Below are 20274 nucleotides of genomic sequence, written 5' to 3' on the forward strand. Positions count from 1 at the left end.
AAAAAAAAAACAACCTGCCGACATATTTAACAGAAACACAGACCCTGAAGGAGGAGCCTCTGAGCTTAGTATATTTTTAAAAATCACCGTCTCTTCTTTCTATGTGAATATTTTGTGGTTTTCTAGGCTGATACTTTTTAAAGGAGTGGATGCAAACAGTGGTCTGACAGGAAATGCAATGGCTTGCATATTTCTATTCCCTTTTCACCTTTAAGAATCTCCTTTTCTTTCCGGTATTGTAGCGAGGAAAAAAAGGTGGGTGGGGGTAAAAACAAGCAAACATAAACATGCATACAACAGAACATACATTTTTGAAACCCAGAAGAAAATAGAAATATCAGTGTTCAGGATACAGCCAGCGTCATAGTCCTCTTGGGTTTTATGATGCTATTCGTGTCCGAGGAGGTGATAACGGAGAGACTTTTTTCCTGGGTCATGTGCTTGTGTTTGATCTGGGGTCCATTTCAAGAACATAATACCTCAAGTGAGAAACTGATGAATAAGCAAGAGCCATAGTGCAGCAGAATGACTACGTGTGGTTTGGTTTTCTTCAAGTCTTGTAAAAGAAAGTTGTGTAGGCAATTAGAAAAATATCCTTTTCCTCCACGTTCTTTATGTCCTTGGTTATCATTAGTCCATTGTAACAAATAGACCTAAATAGCAAGCAGTAGGAAACTGTGAATAATACTAATAACTGTACACCAAGACTCCTCACGAGAGTCGTAAATATTCTCATTCACACAAGGCTTTGTTTATGCTCACGTTTGAGCCCTTTGTGACAAAAAGGATTAATCCATTGTCACCGTTTTTAACTTTGCAGCATGTATCAGTCTGGTTTTCAAAGAATCAGAACACAGCCATGCGACAGCCTCTTTCAGACTGACAGTAGGCATGTGCTTCTGACTTCTCTCATTTCCAGTAATAAAGCCAGAGGGAGAGACGTCTGTTAATGGGCAGCAGTGCGTGTTAAGGAAATCCAAGATTCTAGTGGGAAAGGACAAGCACATCCCTCCAGAAAAACTGCAACAACTGTTTAGTTGTTTTGTTGTTGTTGTTGTTGAAAGTCTATTGTACATTCTGACTGTCATTGCCAACAGTATGTTATAGTTGCTGGGATTTTTCTTGGTTGTTGCCATCATCCATTGTACATACGATCTCAACCCCTCCGCTCAGAGTCTCTCTCTGTGCACCAAACCCTGCTGTTGGGCTCACATGCTAGTTTCACAGGGCGGTGTCAGACTTCCATCAAAAACAATGTGGTTTTCTTGTGTCTCCCCACTCTGTGTTGCTCCTTCTCCTCCTCCTGCTCCCCCTCCTCCCTCCTCCCCTCCCTCCATCATTACTAGTTCCTGAGTGCAGTTGAGAGGGCTGGCCTTAGCTGACAGTGGGCTAGCACTGGTGCTTGAGCCGACAGCAGACCTCTCCATGTGATTCTTCCCCCGGTGGCTTAAGCCACTGAGCTGCCCTTCACCTTCTAAGCTCTTGGCTGCTGAGCCCTCACCTTCCCCCTGTGAGTTGCTTGGACTGACAGATTGCCGGGACAGGGACGGAGATTGTAGGAGTGCCAATGTAGATTTAGCTTCTTGTGTTGCAGAGCTGGGAGATGGAGGAAACCTGGGAACCACATCATCAGATAGTAGCTGTGCAAGCTTGGCTGAGCCAGCAGAAGCTGGGGTCGCTACAGGTGTCATTACCGCCATGAGAACATCTTCTTTGGACCCAATGAGGCCAACCTTAAGGGCTCTTGTCTTTTGAGGGCTGCTGTAATCCCTCACGGAGCTGCAGATGCTGTCATGGGTCACACCAAGGCTTTCCATGGTCTGCCGGGCTGAACCCGTATCCCCAACCTTACTTCCTCTGGGGCTGGATACAAACTCATACAGACCCTCTTTGATGATGGTTGCCGGCTGGATGCTGTCAGGGCCCTTGTTCACCTCCATGGCACTGATCTGACTTAGATCCAAAGGAGGGGGGATACGTGGGTGTCTAGCTCCAGTCTGACCCTCTCCAACACTGGGAAGCACAGAACTTCTCTCTCCTTTTTCTCCTGAGAAATCCTCAGCCATGTCAGAGAATTTCCTGCCAATGCTGGTTTCAGCTGACATTAATTTGGTGGGGCTGGAGGTGAGCGCTTTCATCTCCATCTCCTCTATATTGCTCTCCTGATGCTCCTGGATGGTCTCTGTCTTTTTGTAAGAATCTTCCAGCTGCCTTACACTGAGGTGTTGAGGGCTGGTTTTGTTGGCTGAGGGCTTGAGCCGTGCAGGTGAGCCCAGTTGAGCCACTTCCTGGTAATGAGAATGTTGAGACCGACCTGGGCTACTCACCTCTGCGTTAGAATAGTGCTTGTGGTAGCTCCAGCGGCTGGGCGACATGTGGTTGTCCACAGGACACTTACTGTCCTCTCGCTTTTCAACAAGTACATCTGTGAGTTCCATACTACGAGCAAAAGCATCTTTTAGGTTGATAGAAATAATGCTACCACTTCGCTTGGCCCTCTCAAGAGCTTCTCTCCTCTTGATGGCCTTCTCCTGCCTCTTCTGCTCTCGATAGAACTCAGAGAAGTTGTTGACAATGATTGGGATGGGTAGGGCAATCACTAATACACCAGCTATGCAACAGAGCCCTCCAACAATCTTCCCCAATAGCGTTTGAGGGTAGATGTCTCCATATCCAACAGTGGTCATAGTGATAGTCGCCCACCAGAAGGAGGCAGGAATACTGGTGAATTTGGTGGCGTCCTCATCCTTCTCAGCAAAGAAGACCAAGCTAGAAAATATCATAATGCCCATGGCAAGGAAAAGGATCAGCAGACCCAACTCATTATAGCTCCTTCGCAAAGTGAAGCCCAAAGACTGAAGTCCTGTTGAGTGCCTGGCCAGCTTCAGGATTCTCAAGATCCTCATTATTCTGAATATTTGGACCACACGGCGCACGTTTTGGAACTGCATCACATTCTTGTTTGATTCTGTGAGGCAGAGAGTTACATAGTAAGGCAGTATAGCCAACAAATCAATGATGTTGAGTGGTGCTTTGATGAAATTCCACTTGTTGGGTGCTGACAACAGGCGCAGTATGTACTCCATGGTGAACCAGGCAATGCAGACAGCTTCTACATGGGCTAAACTGGGGTTGTCATTGAACTGGCCGAATTCATCCACAACCTGCAGCTCCGGCAGAGTGTTGAGTGACAATGAGATGGTGGAAATAATGATGAACAGGATGGAGATCATAGCCAGGATCTGCAAGACAAAGGAAAGATTGTGGGTTATTGAACTAGCTGAGAACATTTTGGGATGTGGTTCTCCAGTTTACAAACTCAAGAAGACTGCGATGTGCATTTCTAACATTAAGTGTTTGTCAGCTCCAATTTTTGAAATGGTGACTATTATTTCGACAACACATACAAATCAAAGCCGGCATGCTTTTTATGTAAAGACAACACATTACAGTCCGAACCACATTTTATATTGAATATCCTGGGTGTGCAAGATAATCGCACTGATGCAGGTGGTCGGAGATGAGCAGAAGATAATGTCTGAAAATAATGATCATGTTACCCTGGTTTCCTGGTATTATCACCCTAATTATGACAAGCACATGAAAAACCCTTTAATCATGGTCAAACATCTACATATCCGCGGTTTATCCATGTCCTCTTGACCCTGATATGTGTTGGCATGGTTGTGGGATGACTGGCATCTACGTGCACCTTCATCATCGTCATTGTGGCTCTGTCAAGCTGTAAGAAGATTCTGGATAAATGTGAAAGGCTGTTTTTGTTCTGAATACTTATTCAGTGTGCCTGCTCAAGCAGATACTGATTACAGAGCAAAAACATTTATGTGCTCCTGCAGATGTGCCCCCATCAGACTGACTGACAAGTCATTTTTGTTGCTGCAGAAGTCTGATCATATCTGCTGTGTTTGATTAAGTAAATCAGCACACAATTTCACATCCGTACAAATCTAACAGCCAACGGTAGAATGAAAAATAGGAAAATATTTTTTTTCTCAAACATGATAACATAATTCACTTCAACACTGTAGGTATGCATGACTTTTCATGATGATTGACTCAAAATTGTAGAGGCAGTTGCAAAACGACACCAACAAAGACTTCAACATGATGGATATCTGTCTGGAGAAGCCTTTGTAACTGCAGGAGCGCTACACCCAAGGAAGAATATTCTGTGAATTTTTTAGTGTATGGCATTTGGTTAAAAAGTTTTATAAACTAAAGAAGAAGTTATTATATTAAGTGATGAAGTCGATCTGCGTAATTTCAAGTATCTGAGTTATAGAAAGATTTTAGGACCTATGAGCTTGTGTGTGGTTCTTGAGCTCCAAATATCCTGTGTATAATGATTGACTCTGACATTTTCAGTCCTTCTTCCTTTTCCCTGTTCAGTCCAATGCAGGGGAGGGCAATCGTGTGCCATGGAGGGCCGTGTGTATGCAGGTTTTCCTTCCAACCAAACACTTTAACAGGTGATTCCACTAATTAACACTCTTCTGTGGCTGAAGGTGTGTTAATCAGTGGAATCACCTGTTAAAGTGTTTGGTTGGAAGGACAACCTGCATACACACGGCTCTCCATGGCACATGATTGCCCACCCCTGGTCTAATGGCTTCTTTGTATGAAATGATACCCCTCTTTGTGATTGATGGCCATTTTTAATTGTGTTAAATGCAGTCCAGCCCTTTCTAATGGGAGATAATAAACTAAAAGATAAACTAAATTAAAAAGTAACCAAAATGAATTTGAGGATTTAACATTACCCTCCACAATGAAGGTTCACAGAGATGTAAGTGAACCTGTGTCCGGGTTGAGTGTGGGAGCATTAGCATGTGCCGTCTGAGTCTTTCCTCTGCAGCCCTTGCTAGGACATTTCAGGATAATTGTAATAGGATTGTGTTGCTATCTATAGAAAGGATAGAGATGTTAGAAGTGGTTACTCATTCTTTCCTCCCCCAACAGGAAGAATCAAGCAATAATTGTACACCTCCAGACAAGAAAAAAAAAAAAGAAGAAGGTCAGACTGAGCCAGTGACGGACAGGAAACAGAGACGATGGGGCCTGTTGGTGCATCAAGTGGAAGAGTAGGTCATTGAGTTTAGTACTGAGAAACTGAGAATGGCTGTATCAGGGATTGATTGAGCGACTGCTGCTAACAAATTGCCCCACAGAGAAAAAAACTTTGCACAGCCAAAACATGTAATACTTTAACGGTTTTGTACAAACAATGAATATGCGGTGCAGGAGGAAGAACCTAAAGAGTGAATTAAGAGTAAGCAATAAAATGTGCGTTGGTTTTATTAGCCTGTCCACAGTGAGAAGGCACCCTTTTCAGAGTGTTACATTATTGATGCCTTTGAATACTGTAAAAAGACAGCTGGGTAGAACTACAGCTGAGAAGAATTATGCCAAGTTCCTTGTTAACAAAGAAATTATTTACATATCTACAGCTTTGTTTTTTATCTTCATTTTATGAAGATAACTGTGACATCATGTGATGAAGGACTGTCCCAGCTTCTACTGCATGAGTGACTGTCTGGTCTATCAGAGTTAAAGGGCGCTGAGTATTACAGCATTACACTGTGTGCAGTATTTCTACTGCTTAATAATCCTCATTCAGATTAAGTGGCTTAATTATTTCCTCTGAAAAAGAACACAGTTTTTGGACAGAACTGCAGCAAGAAAACCAAAAGGGAGAGAAACAGGAAGACAAGCCAGAGAGCATGTAGAGGAGAGAAGAGAGGACAAATGCGAAAGAGTACGTCCAAACTGCAGCGCCTTAATGGCTTAATGGCAGCCAAATGCTGTGGCATTGGCACCCATGGCAGATTTAAAGTAGTACCAGGAACACACAAGCTGCTTTAGGAGCTGGGCAGTAAAAGAGCCTTTGACTTTTAGGATTCACCCGATCGATACCACTTTGAGTTTGCATTACAGGAAGTCACTGTCAAAGAAAAGCGCAATTCAGTAGAAAAACTTGTAGTGGCAGCACTACAGCTCTTCACACGCAGGTAAAAGCTCTTTGTGATCATGAATTAAAATCAACTGTGAACTTTTCTTTGTGCGTCTGACTGAAACTCTGGTGCTTGACAGGTTAAACACATGATATGAACTCGTGGTTATAACGGGAATATGATGACATCGACTTCACTGAGACTTCTGTCCTAATTTTGAGTCAGTGGAGATACTGATGTCACTGTAGATGGCATTATCATTGGTATGTCAACACTGCTTAGACGTAATAGGATTGTTGGAGGGAAAAGCACACTCTGATACGGGCAATAGACTCAGGGGCCACACGGCAGAATACATGACTCATCACACACGGCTTCTTTCTGCTCTGACACCTACAAGGTACTTTGTCAGATTATGATACATTGAAGTCACAAGTTCCAGTGCACTTCTCCATTAATTCCACATCACTATGATGCAGTCTATTTTGACTAAAATGACCACAACATCTCAGTATACTGCAACTGCTACTTCAAACCACTTCAACAAAAACGTTGATCAGGAGAGTCAATTCAATGTATCAGCTACAAAACCTACAAATTACCTCTGTTAATAGAGTCAATGATGCCTCCAGAAGTCTTTTAATGCATCCACCTCTATTATAACTTTTAGTATTATTACTTCATTTGTCTCTACCATTACTACACTTGCAGACACAAACTTGTGCGCGCTTGAGTGGGTTTCGGTGTGTATGCATACTGTACATACAGCAACATAAACCTGCATACAACCTATACATGTACGGAGTGAGTCGATATTCAATATTCATTCGTGTGTAGAGCAGGTAAATTAGCTCATAGCCACAACAATACTGCAATTCTAGAATGCTGCTGGCATGCAAACATGTTAGAGGTGCATGTTGCTGGGTTCTATAACAATATCTGATATGCCGATATCACAACTGATTTTGTCCGATTTTAAACATCAACTGATGTTGATATTAACTGTTGTCAAAAAGAATGACCCGAAGAAGATCTCAGTGTTGGAATGCTGCCTCAATAAATTCTTTCTGTAAGTGCAGAAGTGTGTGGAAGTTAATTTTTCCCCTCAAATTCAGTCGGCCTGATTACACACCTGTTGATTTAAGGTGTGTAAAAGTTTTGCTTCTTGATATCACACATCTACAACAACTCTGTAGGATACTTAGATTTTTCCATTTTCATTAATTAATACAGGTAAACATTGTGAATTTGAAAAAGTAATTTTTTATTCATGTATCATATATATATATATGTATATACGTGTGTGTGTATGTATGTGTATATATATATATATATATATATATATATATATATATATACACACACATATACACACACATACACACACACATACACACACACATATATCAACTGTGCCAATATATATTCTGGTGACATGCTGAAAGATACTTTGATTCAGCATCATAGCATTCAGTGTATTTGGTGGATTATAGAGTTTTACTCATGAATAATAATGTCATCAACTTTTTTTGCTTAAAAAGATAAATATAAAGGGGACAGAGCCCCTTCTAGATGGCTACTATAGAAACAGCTACATTCTCTAGAGAGTTGTCTCTCTCCATGTCCTCACTCGTTCTGTTCTAAGTAAGGTCTCGTCTATGCGCAATAATGAAATGTGTGCTCCTTCTGCACCACATGTACAGTAAAGAGAGACTAAAAAAAAACATGAATCAACCTCAAGAGTCCAAAAATGAACTGTCAGTTGTTTTAACTGGTATGTTTCTGTTTATTTGAGTTCTCCTCCTCCTCCTCCTCCTCATCATCATCATAATCATCATCATCATCATCATCATCTGATACCTCTGATGACTCTCAGAAGAGGAAGAGTAAGAAGAGATGTCAGACAGAAGGAAACCAGAGAGAAACTGACAGAGAAGGAAAAAGACGGAACGAGAGAAAAGAGAAAGGATGAAGTGACAGGGCAGAGAAACCCAAGCCCTGATCAATATGTGGAGGTATTCCTGGAACTACAGATGCAGAATCTGGTCGACAAGTTTATTTATAAAGACTTGTTTTTTTTTTTTTAAGTCATTCTGACAGTCAAGAATGTATCTGTTAATTATCCGATCAAGCCAATCTTTATTCATGTATTCCAGTCACATGCAGCCACACCAACTGTGTTGATACGGATAAATTAAAACATTAGCAAGAGGCTTAAAATTAAAAAGTGCCAGTCCACTGAGAATAGCAGAAGAAGATGGGAATGATTACAAATTAAGAATAAAATAAGACAATCGTCAAGTTTAGCAATAATGTTACGATTTTGGAAGTTTAAAAAAAAAAAAGATAAACAAGAATAAAATGAATTACATGATATTTAAGCTCGACCCATCCAGGGTGAGCCTGCCTCTCGCCCAATGTCAGCTGGGATAGGCTCCACCCCCCCACCCCCTGTGACCTTTAACAGATAAGCAGTATAGAAAACGGCTGGATATTTAAGATGTACACATATACTAACTCTTCGTCCTCTGAGAGTTTACATTAGGACCATATTTCTGGGTCTTAATAGTGAAATGAATTAATGGAATGATTATTATTGTAACTATGATGGAAAAATGTGAACCAACATTAAAATAGTCCCTGCCTGGACCTGTTTCTGTTCGGGGATTTTGGGGTTCTTTCTTGTATTTTGAAAGTGTTACCTTGTGTTTCATTACTCCATGTTTTTTACAACTTCCTGTCTTTGTTTGAGCTTCCCTCCAGTGTCATGTGTTAACCACAGCCTTGTTCAGCAGTTTGTCTCGTCACTTTCTCTGCTCTTTGTGGCTCATTGATAGGAGAACTCATTTTCATCTCACCAGTGATTTCTCTACATTTTATAGCCTCCTCCCGCTCATTGTTGACCCATATTGATCTTGGAACCAGCAGCAGCAGCAGCAGCAGCAGCACTAGCAGCAGAACATCTACCACGCACTCAGGGAACGCACTCACAAGGGAGGGGTCTCACAAGAGGAAAGGTCAGAGTTCACGAAGGCGTCTTGACAGCAGACTACAGAGGAGGTAACAGAATAGCAGGCAGCTCAGCAAAGATACAGATGTGGGAGGAAGGAAGTCATCAAGGTCCATTCAATTACAAATGCCCACCTGGGAGCGAAGGCAGATGATTGAGGTAGGCAACGGTCCAATAAACAGGAACTAATTATAAAAAAAAAGGTGCCACTGCTGTTATTTCCTCATTCTCTTTTTGAAACATGCTCCATCTTTATAATATTTGGCCTGGTGCTGTGCTTGTTAGTAGTGTCCTCATATGCACCATGGTACTATTGGAGAGTGAATATATATATATATATATATATATATATATACACCCACATCCACACATACGCACGCGCGCACACACACACACACACACACACACACACACACACACACACACACACACACACACACACACACGCATGCATACACAAAGAGAGAGGGAGAAGAGAAAAGAGTCAGAATTACAGTAATTACTCCAAAGAGAAGAATCTGACTGGTCTTAAACAGTCTGGTAATTAGCTAAACATGGTGTGTTATTAGAGCAGCAGGCTAGCAGGCTCATCGCTGCAATGCCACCACAAGACCAGAATGGAAGCTGCTTCACTGTGGTTTAACCCCCCCCCCCCCACACACACAAAAAAACATACATATATATCTGTTGTGTGTCACTGAGACATTTTTACCACCACCAAGGAAGTCTTTTCATTGCTGCTAAAGCCGCTAAAGCAAGAGCCAAATAGTGCAGTCAAAATCAAGAATCAAGACTCTACTCTGCATTTTTTTTTTATCAAATTTGCAGGGATAATGTCTGATATGTAAGATTGATTTATCCTAGAAACTTCAATCCACAAGTGCTACTCCACTTTTTCTTTGCAGCCATATTTCTAAAGACTTGTCAAAATGAACAAAGAGAGAATTGTATATGCTACCAGGTAGCTGACTCTAAACCAGTCACATGCTCATTCTCAAGCCGACAAGGAACTTTACATCAAAGTACAATATGAAAAAAAAGAGCCAACAACAGTTTCAGCTAAACAAAAAAAACAAAAACAAAAAAAACAGCGCAAATAATGATCTGAATGAAAAACGCAATCAAGCAGCGGAGCCAGAAAAAGAAACATTTTTGGCGTGAAGTCATAAAACGATTAAAGTAGAAATCACTGAGTGGAGAAGGTGGCCCGGGAACATGAATGACTGTGGCACCAAAGGAGTTCACTGCGCTGGAGCAGCAGATTCTGCTCAGCTCCTCATAGAGGCTGTGGCTGACCACCTTTTACACCCAACGACTTCCAGGCAGTTTGAATCAAAGAAAGTTATAGCTATTTAAAAAAATGTTATATTGTAGATTGATATACCGAAAAGAAAGAATACAAATTGATAGTGTGTCCTACTCTTTTATGTGACAAAAAAAGTCAAACCCTAAGGATGGTTTGGACTGGGTCACCCATTTGTCTGTTGGAACTTGTGTAATTCAGATCCACGTTTACACGATTCCCAAAATAAACTTAAATATCAGAATAGAAGGATGGAAAATTACATCACAATTACAATTACAATTTTTTTCATAAAAAAAGGTACATATTCAATCAGTGTAGGCTGAGCTCCTCTCTGAGATGTCTACGGTTTGTATGAAATGAAAATAAAGAAGCAGCAAACAACTGTTGTCGCATCTTCATGGAGTTTTAGTTTTCTCTCATTATCATGCAACTCCACATCACCGGCAAAGGCCAAGTGACAGTGAACGTTGGTGAAAATGAAGCATTTTAACCTCCGATCTTCTGCCATCGCCAAATCAAGACTGTATCTCAAAGGAGAACATGACCAACGCAATAACCGCTGTACTGGAGTTCACCGTACAGGGGATGTGTGCTGCAGGTGGAGGGATGCTGCTAAAAAGACACAGGGGGAAAAATTGGCAGCTATTGTCAAAGTGACTCAGACCACTGACTGCAGCTCTGAGAGGATCCGGCCCACCAGCTTGATATCACCAAGCACTGCTGGAGCAAGAGCACACTGTCATCACTACGGGGGCCTCGTGTTCCTCAGAACAAACACAATAGTCAGTTGTGATTACTAATTGCTGTCTTTATTCAATCTGAGAAAAGGACATTCAGACGCACCACCAGGGTCAGGTGACTCAGACGCAGCGTGCTGGCTCCTACAAAATGAACAAGTTTGCTGTATCACGCATTGCAATGTGTTTGGCACCAACATCAAAAAGACGGGGTTCTATGTACGTTCTTGGCTACAACATCAACTTCTGCTACACTGGTGCGGGTTTTGTCATTTGAGGTGAACCATTGTGCCTATACTTTGCTCCAACATCTAGGTAATGCATGCGCAACAGATAGATCTGTTGTTGTCAGCCAGAGGAACCCCCCCCCCCCACACACACACACACACACTGAGCTGAGCAGTCTGACATTCAAGACATTTGCCAACAAAAGAATTACAGTTGGCAGGAGCAACTTTGCTGTTCATGGCGAACCACCCTCTCCTGCTGGTGCGATAAAGCATTCTCATTTCAATTAAAGCGTTCTGTACTGGAGAGCAACAGTAAGTACATTAGCGAATACACATCATTCTGCAGCTCCTCTTTATAGGCAGAGGGCCAGTCTACTACTGACCTGTGAGTAGCTGCTTCTACTGCCTCTTCCTGTGAAAACACACCTCCTGCACCGCGATGAGGGAGACACTTGACTCACAACAACGCCAATGAGTCATTCGCTGTCCTGGTGTTCTGAATTTCACTCAGGATTTCACAATGAATTTTAAAAACTGGAGTTCAAATTAAACGAAGATGTTCCACTGAATGAGCTTACTACTGATATATAAGTTCTGTATGTGTGTGTGTGTGTGTGTGTGTGTGTGGGAGGGGGAGGGGGGGTTATCAGGGGATTGTTTCCAGATTTAAAAGCTTAGAGATGCGGGAATGCGGTGACATATTGAGTAAAAAAAAAAAAAGGGAGAAATACGATGGAAGCTGGAGGAAGAGGCGTCTAATTTACAACACACCTAAAAAATGACCCCAGATGTGAACGATAACCGGCAGAAGGATAGGAATGTGGTATTTAAACTGGTGAGTTCTGGAGTTGTTGTACTTCTCAGATTAGCCCTGAAATACTAGAAGGGCTCCTGGAAGTCTTGAGCAGCTTAATTACTGAATAAATATTACATGAAATAACACAATCAAAACGGCAAAAGTTTCAGGAAGGTGGAGCAGGATATGCATATACATGTACTTTTTAATATACATTGCTCCCTGAAACACAGACATTTAATGACACGTCATCTAAATGTATTCCTATGTTCCTTTACAGCATAATGAGCTCACTGATGTTTTGTCAAAGTTTGAAAGAAGATTCGTCCCACAGATAGATACGATGATTATGATTGAATCGTAATAGTTATTATCTGTCTGAAGTCCATCCTGCAGGTCAGATGGTGGACACGACAGGCTTTCCTACCTGCCAACAGTTTGTCTATTTGCAGCAACAACAGTCCTGATAAAAACCCAGAGGGAGATTAAGCTGTGTGTTTGTGTCTCCGCTGCTCCGACATTGACCCTAAAAAGAGGAGTAGCCGTGACTTGTGCTGTGTGTAAATTAATGTTGGATCATTCAATAAACTGTAGAGACAAAAAAAAGTGAAATATAACAATCCTGTCTCTTAATCTTTCATTTTGTGTGAGCGGATTTCACGAAACACGTGGAAAAAAGTAGATTACGCAGATCATCTGAAGTATTTGAAACAAATCTACATCACTGAAAGAGTTTCTGGTCAGCAGCACGTTTCCAAGGTAACACGTTGGCTCTAATCAGCGGCGGCTGCATTGAGCAGGACGCTGCACCAGGAAGAGGCTCCGTTATTGGTTAAGACCTGAGCTGAGAGACACATGGCTGGTGTCAGTGCGCAGAGGCCCTAAGCAGCTTCTCTCCTGCTGACACTACAGTTCTGACATGGTCACATGGACTTCTGAAGGCCAATGCTGTTATATTTATAGACTAATCAAGTATGTATAAACCAGGGTTTATCGAGAAAAATATGAAAGGCACAAATGTATTTAGAGGACGACGATTGGACTGGTGTGTAATCTGTGGTTCGTGAAATGAAATTCAGAATAATAAAGTTTACAAGCCTGGAAATAAGATGTTCAAATAGGTTAAGTTGGAGAATCTGTGCTTCGGTCTGATGTCTGCATACGACTCAAAATATGCTCATGAAAAGTTGTAGGAAGTAGCTACTGACAGAGACGTCTTACGAAAGCAAAATAAATCTACAATAAACTCTTGATGGGAGACTTAGAGGTGACTGAGATCTATTCGCCTGACACTACAGCAGAGCCTTTCATTCACTTTTGGAAAGTGCTGAAACAATTATTCACAATTCAGGCTGTTAAAAGGCTTCAGCATGATGCACTGTAAGGTTTATTATTTAAATAGTTTGGATAAATTCTGGTCAATTAATCATATTTTTTATAATCACGATACGAGGCGCACATGTACTTATTATGAAATTATTGTTATTTTTAATTAAATAAATTGCATTGTTGGATTAGACTGCTGTCTCTATGTGTTGGCCCTGCGATGGACTGGTGACCTGTCCAGGGTGAACCCTGCCTCTCGCCTGAAAGCTGCTGGGATAGGCTCCAGCCCCCCCCCCCCCCCCCCCCCCCGCAACCCTTAACAGGATAAGCAGTAGAAAATGGATGGATGGATGGATGGATGGATGATAAGATTGTTTGCTGATGTTAGAAAATCTGGAGTAAAGGATCATTTTTTTAAAAAATTGTTGTGTTTCATTGTTGTTGTTGTTTTTAAATGAATCCCATTATAAATGTATATATCTAACAATCCATACCTTGACATGCCAACTTCATTGAAAAATGTAACTGACTTTATTGGACTAAAAACACTTTTTGGGTGAACTGTCCTTTTAAAATCCATCCGTCTCAGCTTGGACTCGAAACTTGTATTTGTACTTGCACTTGTAAGCATTCAAATCTGTACCAGCATCAGAGGCCTTGTATAAAACAACGCTGACCAGAATCTCCTGCTGTTGCTGACCGAGCAGCAGGCCTGACAGCTGCCCAGCCACTCGGCTGCAAACAGGAAATCAATAAATGATATCTACCTCGCTCTCTACTTTTTAGACTCCTCTCCCTCCTCCCTTCTCCTCTCTCTTCTTTCCTCTCTCTCCTCTCCTCTTCCCTCCTCTCCTCTCCTCTCCTCAAATCATTTCAAATTAAAGATTTTAAGGTTTTTGGTAGCCGTCTATCTACTCTCTGTCTACCACGGTCAATAAAACAGTCAGTTAACCAGGCAAAACAATTTCTCACACAAATTCCAACACGTGCATGCACGCACGCACACAAACACACACACATGGTGATGGACTTTCTATTGCAGATACAGAGAGAACCTGTTTATGTCCAGTCACTGCCCACCTGCCTGGAACGCCTCACGTGTGCAGATACACGCATGACGGAGAACATGAACAGTATGTATGACATCACGTATCCCCTGTGAAACCCTCGACTACAATCACATCTTACACCCGGGGTAAAGAAGTTCCAGGGACCTCCATAGGCGGAGGTGCTCCAGGGGTCCTCTCGATATCTGACACACCATGACTGATAGGTCTGATCCGTCTTTCAAAACGTACTTATTGTCATATTCTTGTTATTTTGAAAATTTTCTAAAAATAAAAATGTATTCATGGATGAGGAGGTTGATTGTAATTGTACTTTTTTAATTGTACTTTTTAAATCTCTGATCAATGGTGCTCATCCCACTGTGAGAATCTCTAATATAAACCTGAGATTAAGAAATAGTTCTGATGACAAACCTGTTAGCCTCAGTTTGTCCTCCGAGCCGGTAGATATTTAACAGTTCAAGTCTATTTTACAGAACAATTCCCTTTTCTAGATGTGTATATACGTGTGAGTGTGTGTGTGTGTGTGTGTGTGTGTGTGTGTGTGTGTGCTTGCTGCTGGTGTTACCTTTGCGGCTACAGATGAGCTGGGTTTCTCCAGCAGATCCCAGAGCTGCTGCCTCTTGTCAGGACAGCATCCCTGGTCCTCCTCCTCTACTTCCTTGTCCCTCAGCGTCTCGGCCTCCCTCCTCAACTCCTCGTTCATCTGCTCCTTCTTCTGGTGGTACCGCGCCTGGCAGCAGGACTCCAGGTAGATCTCATCGATGCCCCAATAGTCCAGCTCCTGGCCGAAGGACAGGGCACACATCTCCTCCATCATGTGCAGCTTCCCAGTTCTGTAGAAGTTGAGGATGGAGGAGAAGGCCACGGGATGCCGGTCAAAGAAGTACTCGTTCTCAGAGAGGCTGTAGTCGTCACAGATCTCCAGCAGTGACTCATGCGTGTTGCAGTCTCTGAGCTGTCCCAGACGGGTTCGGGGCAGCCGGTCCAGCGTTCTCCATAACACTTCATGTGTGAGACCACCCACATTGAGTCTGACCCTCCGGGAGCGGGCCTTGATGCGGATGATGTCGATGGGTTCAGGGGGGAGCAGTGGGGCTACTGGGGGCCGGGGATTGCTTTTGGGTGTATTGTAGACCACTCTGTCCGTCATGTTTGCTTTGTGTGTGTGCTGCTGCTTTCTTTGTGTGTGCTAAGATGCGTATGTTTGTGTGTGTGTGTGCGCGTGTGTGTGTGTGTGTGGAGCTTTTGCTGCTCGGTATGATGATGATGGTGGTGGTTGGTGGGCAGAATGAAGCTCGGGCCCACCGAGCTCACCTGGCTGTCTTCAGATCACGGAACTGAGGTTTCGATCCATGGCTGGAGAAAACAAACAAGAATAGGACGACAAATATTTTAAAGGTCAGACCACAAAGAACAAAATCTAATTTCAAACCTGGGCAACAGATGCACAGAGCATACAGGAGGGTGACGAGTGAGAGGTCGTGGAGAATTTCAATGCGGCTAATTTGAACTTGCTAACAGGGACGAGCTGCTAGAATCAGGTTATAACACTGAAAATGATCAACAAAATCAGCACGAAACAAGCAAAGCCTGCAAATTTTGGGCCTCTTTGTGTAACACATCCACATTCTCTAATCTTACAAACAAAGAAATCTTTTTATTCAACAGAGAAACCGAGAGAATCTAAATCCCGCTATCAAGGCTTGATTGGTAACCAACAGGGATGAGTCTGACCCAGTAACCCCACCCCCACCTGCCCCCATAAAGCAGTTAGGCAAAGAAAAGTAAAAGGCTGGTCAGGTTGCATCTTGGTTTGGAGGAAGAGTTTTACGAAGCCATTTCCTTTTTTTCTTTTTTTAGTTCTCACCATCAGAAATCTCCTCTTCATATCTTACAAACAAAAACAGGGTTTTTGCAGATTCCTTGTTTACAGTCTGATTTATAAAAAATCGTACGTGATGTAAATAGAGTTTTAAATGACTTTCAATGATAATTTCTAATTTATGGAGTGAGAAAAAGATATAAGTGTACATATTTTTTAAATCTCCTCTGTTATAACTTTTTACTCTACTAAATACTACAGAAGTTAGAACCTGTTTTTTCCCCCCCAGGTTTTTCTTGTTTCGGAAATATACATTAATGCGCAAATAACTTTTACAATCATGCTCAATTTGCACATTAATATATATTAACTCGTATTTTCCCCCGTAGCGTCTCAACTTAACGTCTCTCTTCACAGCTCAGCTCAAAATGGAGAAGAATAACAATCCAACAAAAGCCGAAGTCATTGAGCCAATCACGTTTTGTCTTGAGGGAAGGTGGCACAGGCCTCCTCTTTAAAATCCACCTCAGTCATATTTTGCAGACGTGAATCCGCGCATACACGCACGTTCTATAATTACAGTTGAACAGTCGCAATGTAAAACAGTGAATCAGCGCGACAGCTTGAGTTTCACACTAGAATAGAAAACGAGAATATTACCTCTCTCTCACATCATGTCTGACTACAGTGTGATACATTCTGGTGGCAGCATCTCTAAACCCCGGAGCCCCACTGGAAATGCTCTTTTAAAGAAAGATGGATTGCTAATCACGATCAAACCACTTGCTACAAAAACTTTTGCCAGGTTTTCTTGTGTAATGAATTTTGATCTGGCCTAAAGAGAGCAGCTGGAATCTAAATTGCCCTTTTTTTTCTTGGAAGCCCTTCTCTAGTGGGTCTTATGTTGCCATTAGAAGTCCTTTGACTGCGCTACCTTTATCTGATTGTGTAATGGAGTTCCACAAATCCCAGTGGTGGCATTAGGATTCGTCTGCCCTTGCTCAAGTCTGCCTGAGTTAAATATAGTCCGTCTATCTTCTCTTGGGACACTCATAGGACACTCGGCTACGTCAGGATCCAAGCTGCTACGTCACTACTAAGAAGGAAGTCTTATTCAGGTCTTCATCTCCAAAAGATATCCCATTTGTCATCAATTCATCTCACAAAATTTATCATTGAATTTCATATCTCGGCTGGATTGCCATTTGTCATACGCTAAAATAATTTTCTCACAAATGAACATCCCTAAATCTGAAGAAGTCAGGACTGTAACTGAAAAGCAGAGTTTGAAGTACTTTGACCTGTATTGCCTTAAAAATACCGATGCTTCATGGCAGAAATTTGATCAGCTTTTCAAAATAAAAACTCCAATTCTGATCCCTGAAACTGATTTTGAAAAATACGGGCACTTAGCAATGCTGCCGATCTTGGACTAAACACTTTATAAACATTTGGGGACTGCAAACACAGAATCATTAGGTGTTTCAGGTGGAATCTGGTCTGGTGGTCTCAAGTGTGCCGCTGCATTCTTCTTCTTCTGTTTCAGACTGGTCACTTCCAGCACATGCACCCTCCTCTTATGCAGCAACACAGTCTCAGGGCACTTTTGTTTTTTTCCAGTATTGATATACACTCGACACAAGTGCAAGTTACAGCCTCAGCAGAGGTGCTGACATGCATTGATACTGCTGCTTGGGAGATTAAATAACATTTCCACAGTGCGATGATCCACAATGGATGTGTGAACACTTCAGCGCAGTTGAATTGTGGATGTAATAATGCACTTTAGCTCTTGACGATGTTTGCTAATGTAATCCAGAGTGGTTAACTCTCTTTTACATGAATAATAGTTGATGCACCGAGACACCAGAGGTCTCATTCAGCCCAGGGTTACTTCCTTCAACCTTGAAACATACGTATAGCACGCTGTGAAATATGATTCCCTTCCTATCTTTCAGCATTTTTACACCTTTGACTGATGTCACCCATCTCTCTCCTCAGGCCGTTCCTCTGTAGTACCAAATCACGATTACAATCACCTGCTGACATCAGCTGCTTCGGATCACATTGTTATTCATTATTTAATCCCATTAGGGCCCCTGGAGTCCTAAAGTGCAACCAGCCTGAATGGAATGAATGATGCTGAAGAAGACAAAGCATTAAATAACTTGTCTGCTTTCTTATTTATGAGCCTTTTTCCACACAGTCCCAACTTTTCTCCGAGTTGTAATGTAATTACAGCTGACTGTTTTCTTCAAATAAAAGGTAAATCAAAATTCAAAGACAGGCAAGAAACTCGAATGTAGAACCCATATTAGTCTGAAGTGAGAGCGTTTCTTTTCTAATTCGCTGTCAAGAGATTAAGGAGACTCCGGCTTAACCCGTGATTACGCCAAGTTTAGGGAGTACAAAGTAGATAACGGCTGGATAACTGTCAGAACGGGGGGGGGGGGGTAAAACGACCAGTTTGTTTCAGAAGAGTTCATTTCAATTTAAACCATTTAAAATCTTCACATTGCTGAGTGACCGGAGGAGCCTACCTCTGTGGATAAACTCTGTGCCCTCCTGGAGGTCCCAACATAGCAACCAGTTAATTATCCCAGCTGCTTCAACTCCCCTCCGGCCGCTGATTCACGAAGCCTCCGAGTGCACACAGACCACCAGAGATCCACATTTTGGCGAGAGAAGAACAGAAAACTCGATCATTGCGGGAGAAGAGAAGTCCTGGGGAGTGTGTGTGAGGCGCTGAGCGCCATGAAGAAACCGGCTGAAGTATGAAGCGGCTGGCCGGGAGAGACACCGGCCCCGAGGAAGAGGGAATAAACGGATAGAGAGAGAGAGAGAGAGAGAGAGAGAGCGAGAGAGAGAGCGAGAGAGAGAGAGCGAGAGAGAGAGAGCTAATTGGATTGTGGCGTTCAGCACCAAGGACAGCTCCAGATCAACAGCTTCTTTCCACTGTTGAGAAGCAGGACATTATTTGTGTAGTCCGCTTTATGTGTCATCGATATATATATTTTCACATAAACTTCCAGTATATATATATATATATATAGATAGATAGATAGATATAGATATATATAGATATAGATATATAGATATAGATATATAGATATAGATATATATAGATATAGATATATAGATATAGATATATATAGATATAGATATCTATATATATACTGGAAGTTTATGTGAAAATTAAAAAATAAAGCATGGAATTTCCAAGTCAATCTCACTTTTTCTTTTTTAAATCACGTTATGCAAAAAAAAAAAAAAAAGCGTGTGCAATTCACCCCTTCAGCCCGTAAGATCAACTAATATGGCATGTATTCAGTCTGGGGTGTGTGTGTGTGTGTGTGTGTGTGTGGGGGGGGGGGTTACCTGTAACATCCATTAAGGTCCATCTGCCAAGAGAACAGCGACAAGGGCGCCTTGTCACTAGTATGAGGTGCTTAGCCACCCGCTTCCTATAACTCTGACACTCATGGAGTGCACATGTAGTTATGAGAAAGGCCAGTAGATGGCGCAGAGACGGGCTGTATCAGCTACTACCGCTCAGTCCGCCGTGCATCAAAATCAAATGAAAACACTGAGCATGATTGAATCCCCAAAGCCTGACCCAGATAAAACACAAAACACATTAAAAAGAACTTTTTTATACAGTAATAAAATTAAAGAGATCTATCACTCATTTCTGAGTGCAAATACTTTTTCTTTTTTTTGTGAAAAACAGAATTGATCAGGTCTGTTCTTTGGCAGAAGTCTGGCTGTCCAAAGCTGGGCATGTGGGCCAAATTTGGCCCACTAGATTCAAATTGGAAAAGAAAAGGAATAATTATTAAACAGGCTTAAATATTAAATGCTATGATTACATCAAGAAATTATCTTTCAAAAATCGCTGGAAATCAAAGTAATAACTTTTTTAAGGTAAAAATGCTCTTTAAATATTAGGATTCATAATCTATTTTTCATAATTTGGTCAGGTGGCAGGGAGGCACAGCACAGGAG

General features: G+C 41.9%; 1 protein-coding gene across 1 annotated transcript; it reads right to left on the reverse strand.

Annotated features, from left to right (window-relative positions):
- Positions 1-19101, reverse strand: LOC147261710 (potassium voltage-gated channel subfamily B member 2-like). The gene is made up of 3 exons (XM_086203863.1): positions 18810-19101; positions 15013-15803; positions 1-3242 (listed from the first exon to the last, which is right to left on the reverse strand). The coding sequence occupies exons 2-3, from the start codon at positions 15595-15597 to the stop codon at positions 1209-1211; spliced, it is 2619 nt and encodes an 872-aa protein (XP_086059989.1). The 5' UTR covers positions 15598-15803; positions 18810-19101; the 3' UTR covers positions 1-1208.
- Positions 19102-20274: the final 1173 nt, after the last annotated feature.

This window comes from Aulostomus chinensis, chromosome 5 (genome assembly GCF_037954235.1).
Source record: "Aulostomus chinensis isolate RoL2024-O1b breed Wild chromosome 5, RoL_Achi_v1.0, whole genome shotgun sequence".
Taxonomy (NCBI): Eukaryota; Metazoa; Chordata; class Actinopteri; order Syngnathiformes; family Aulostomidae; genus Aulostomus; species Aulostomus chinensis.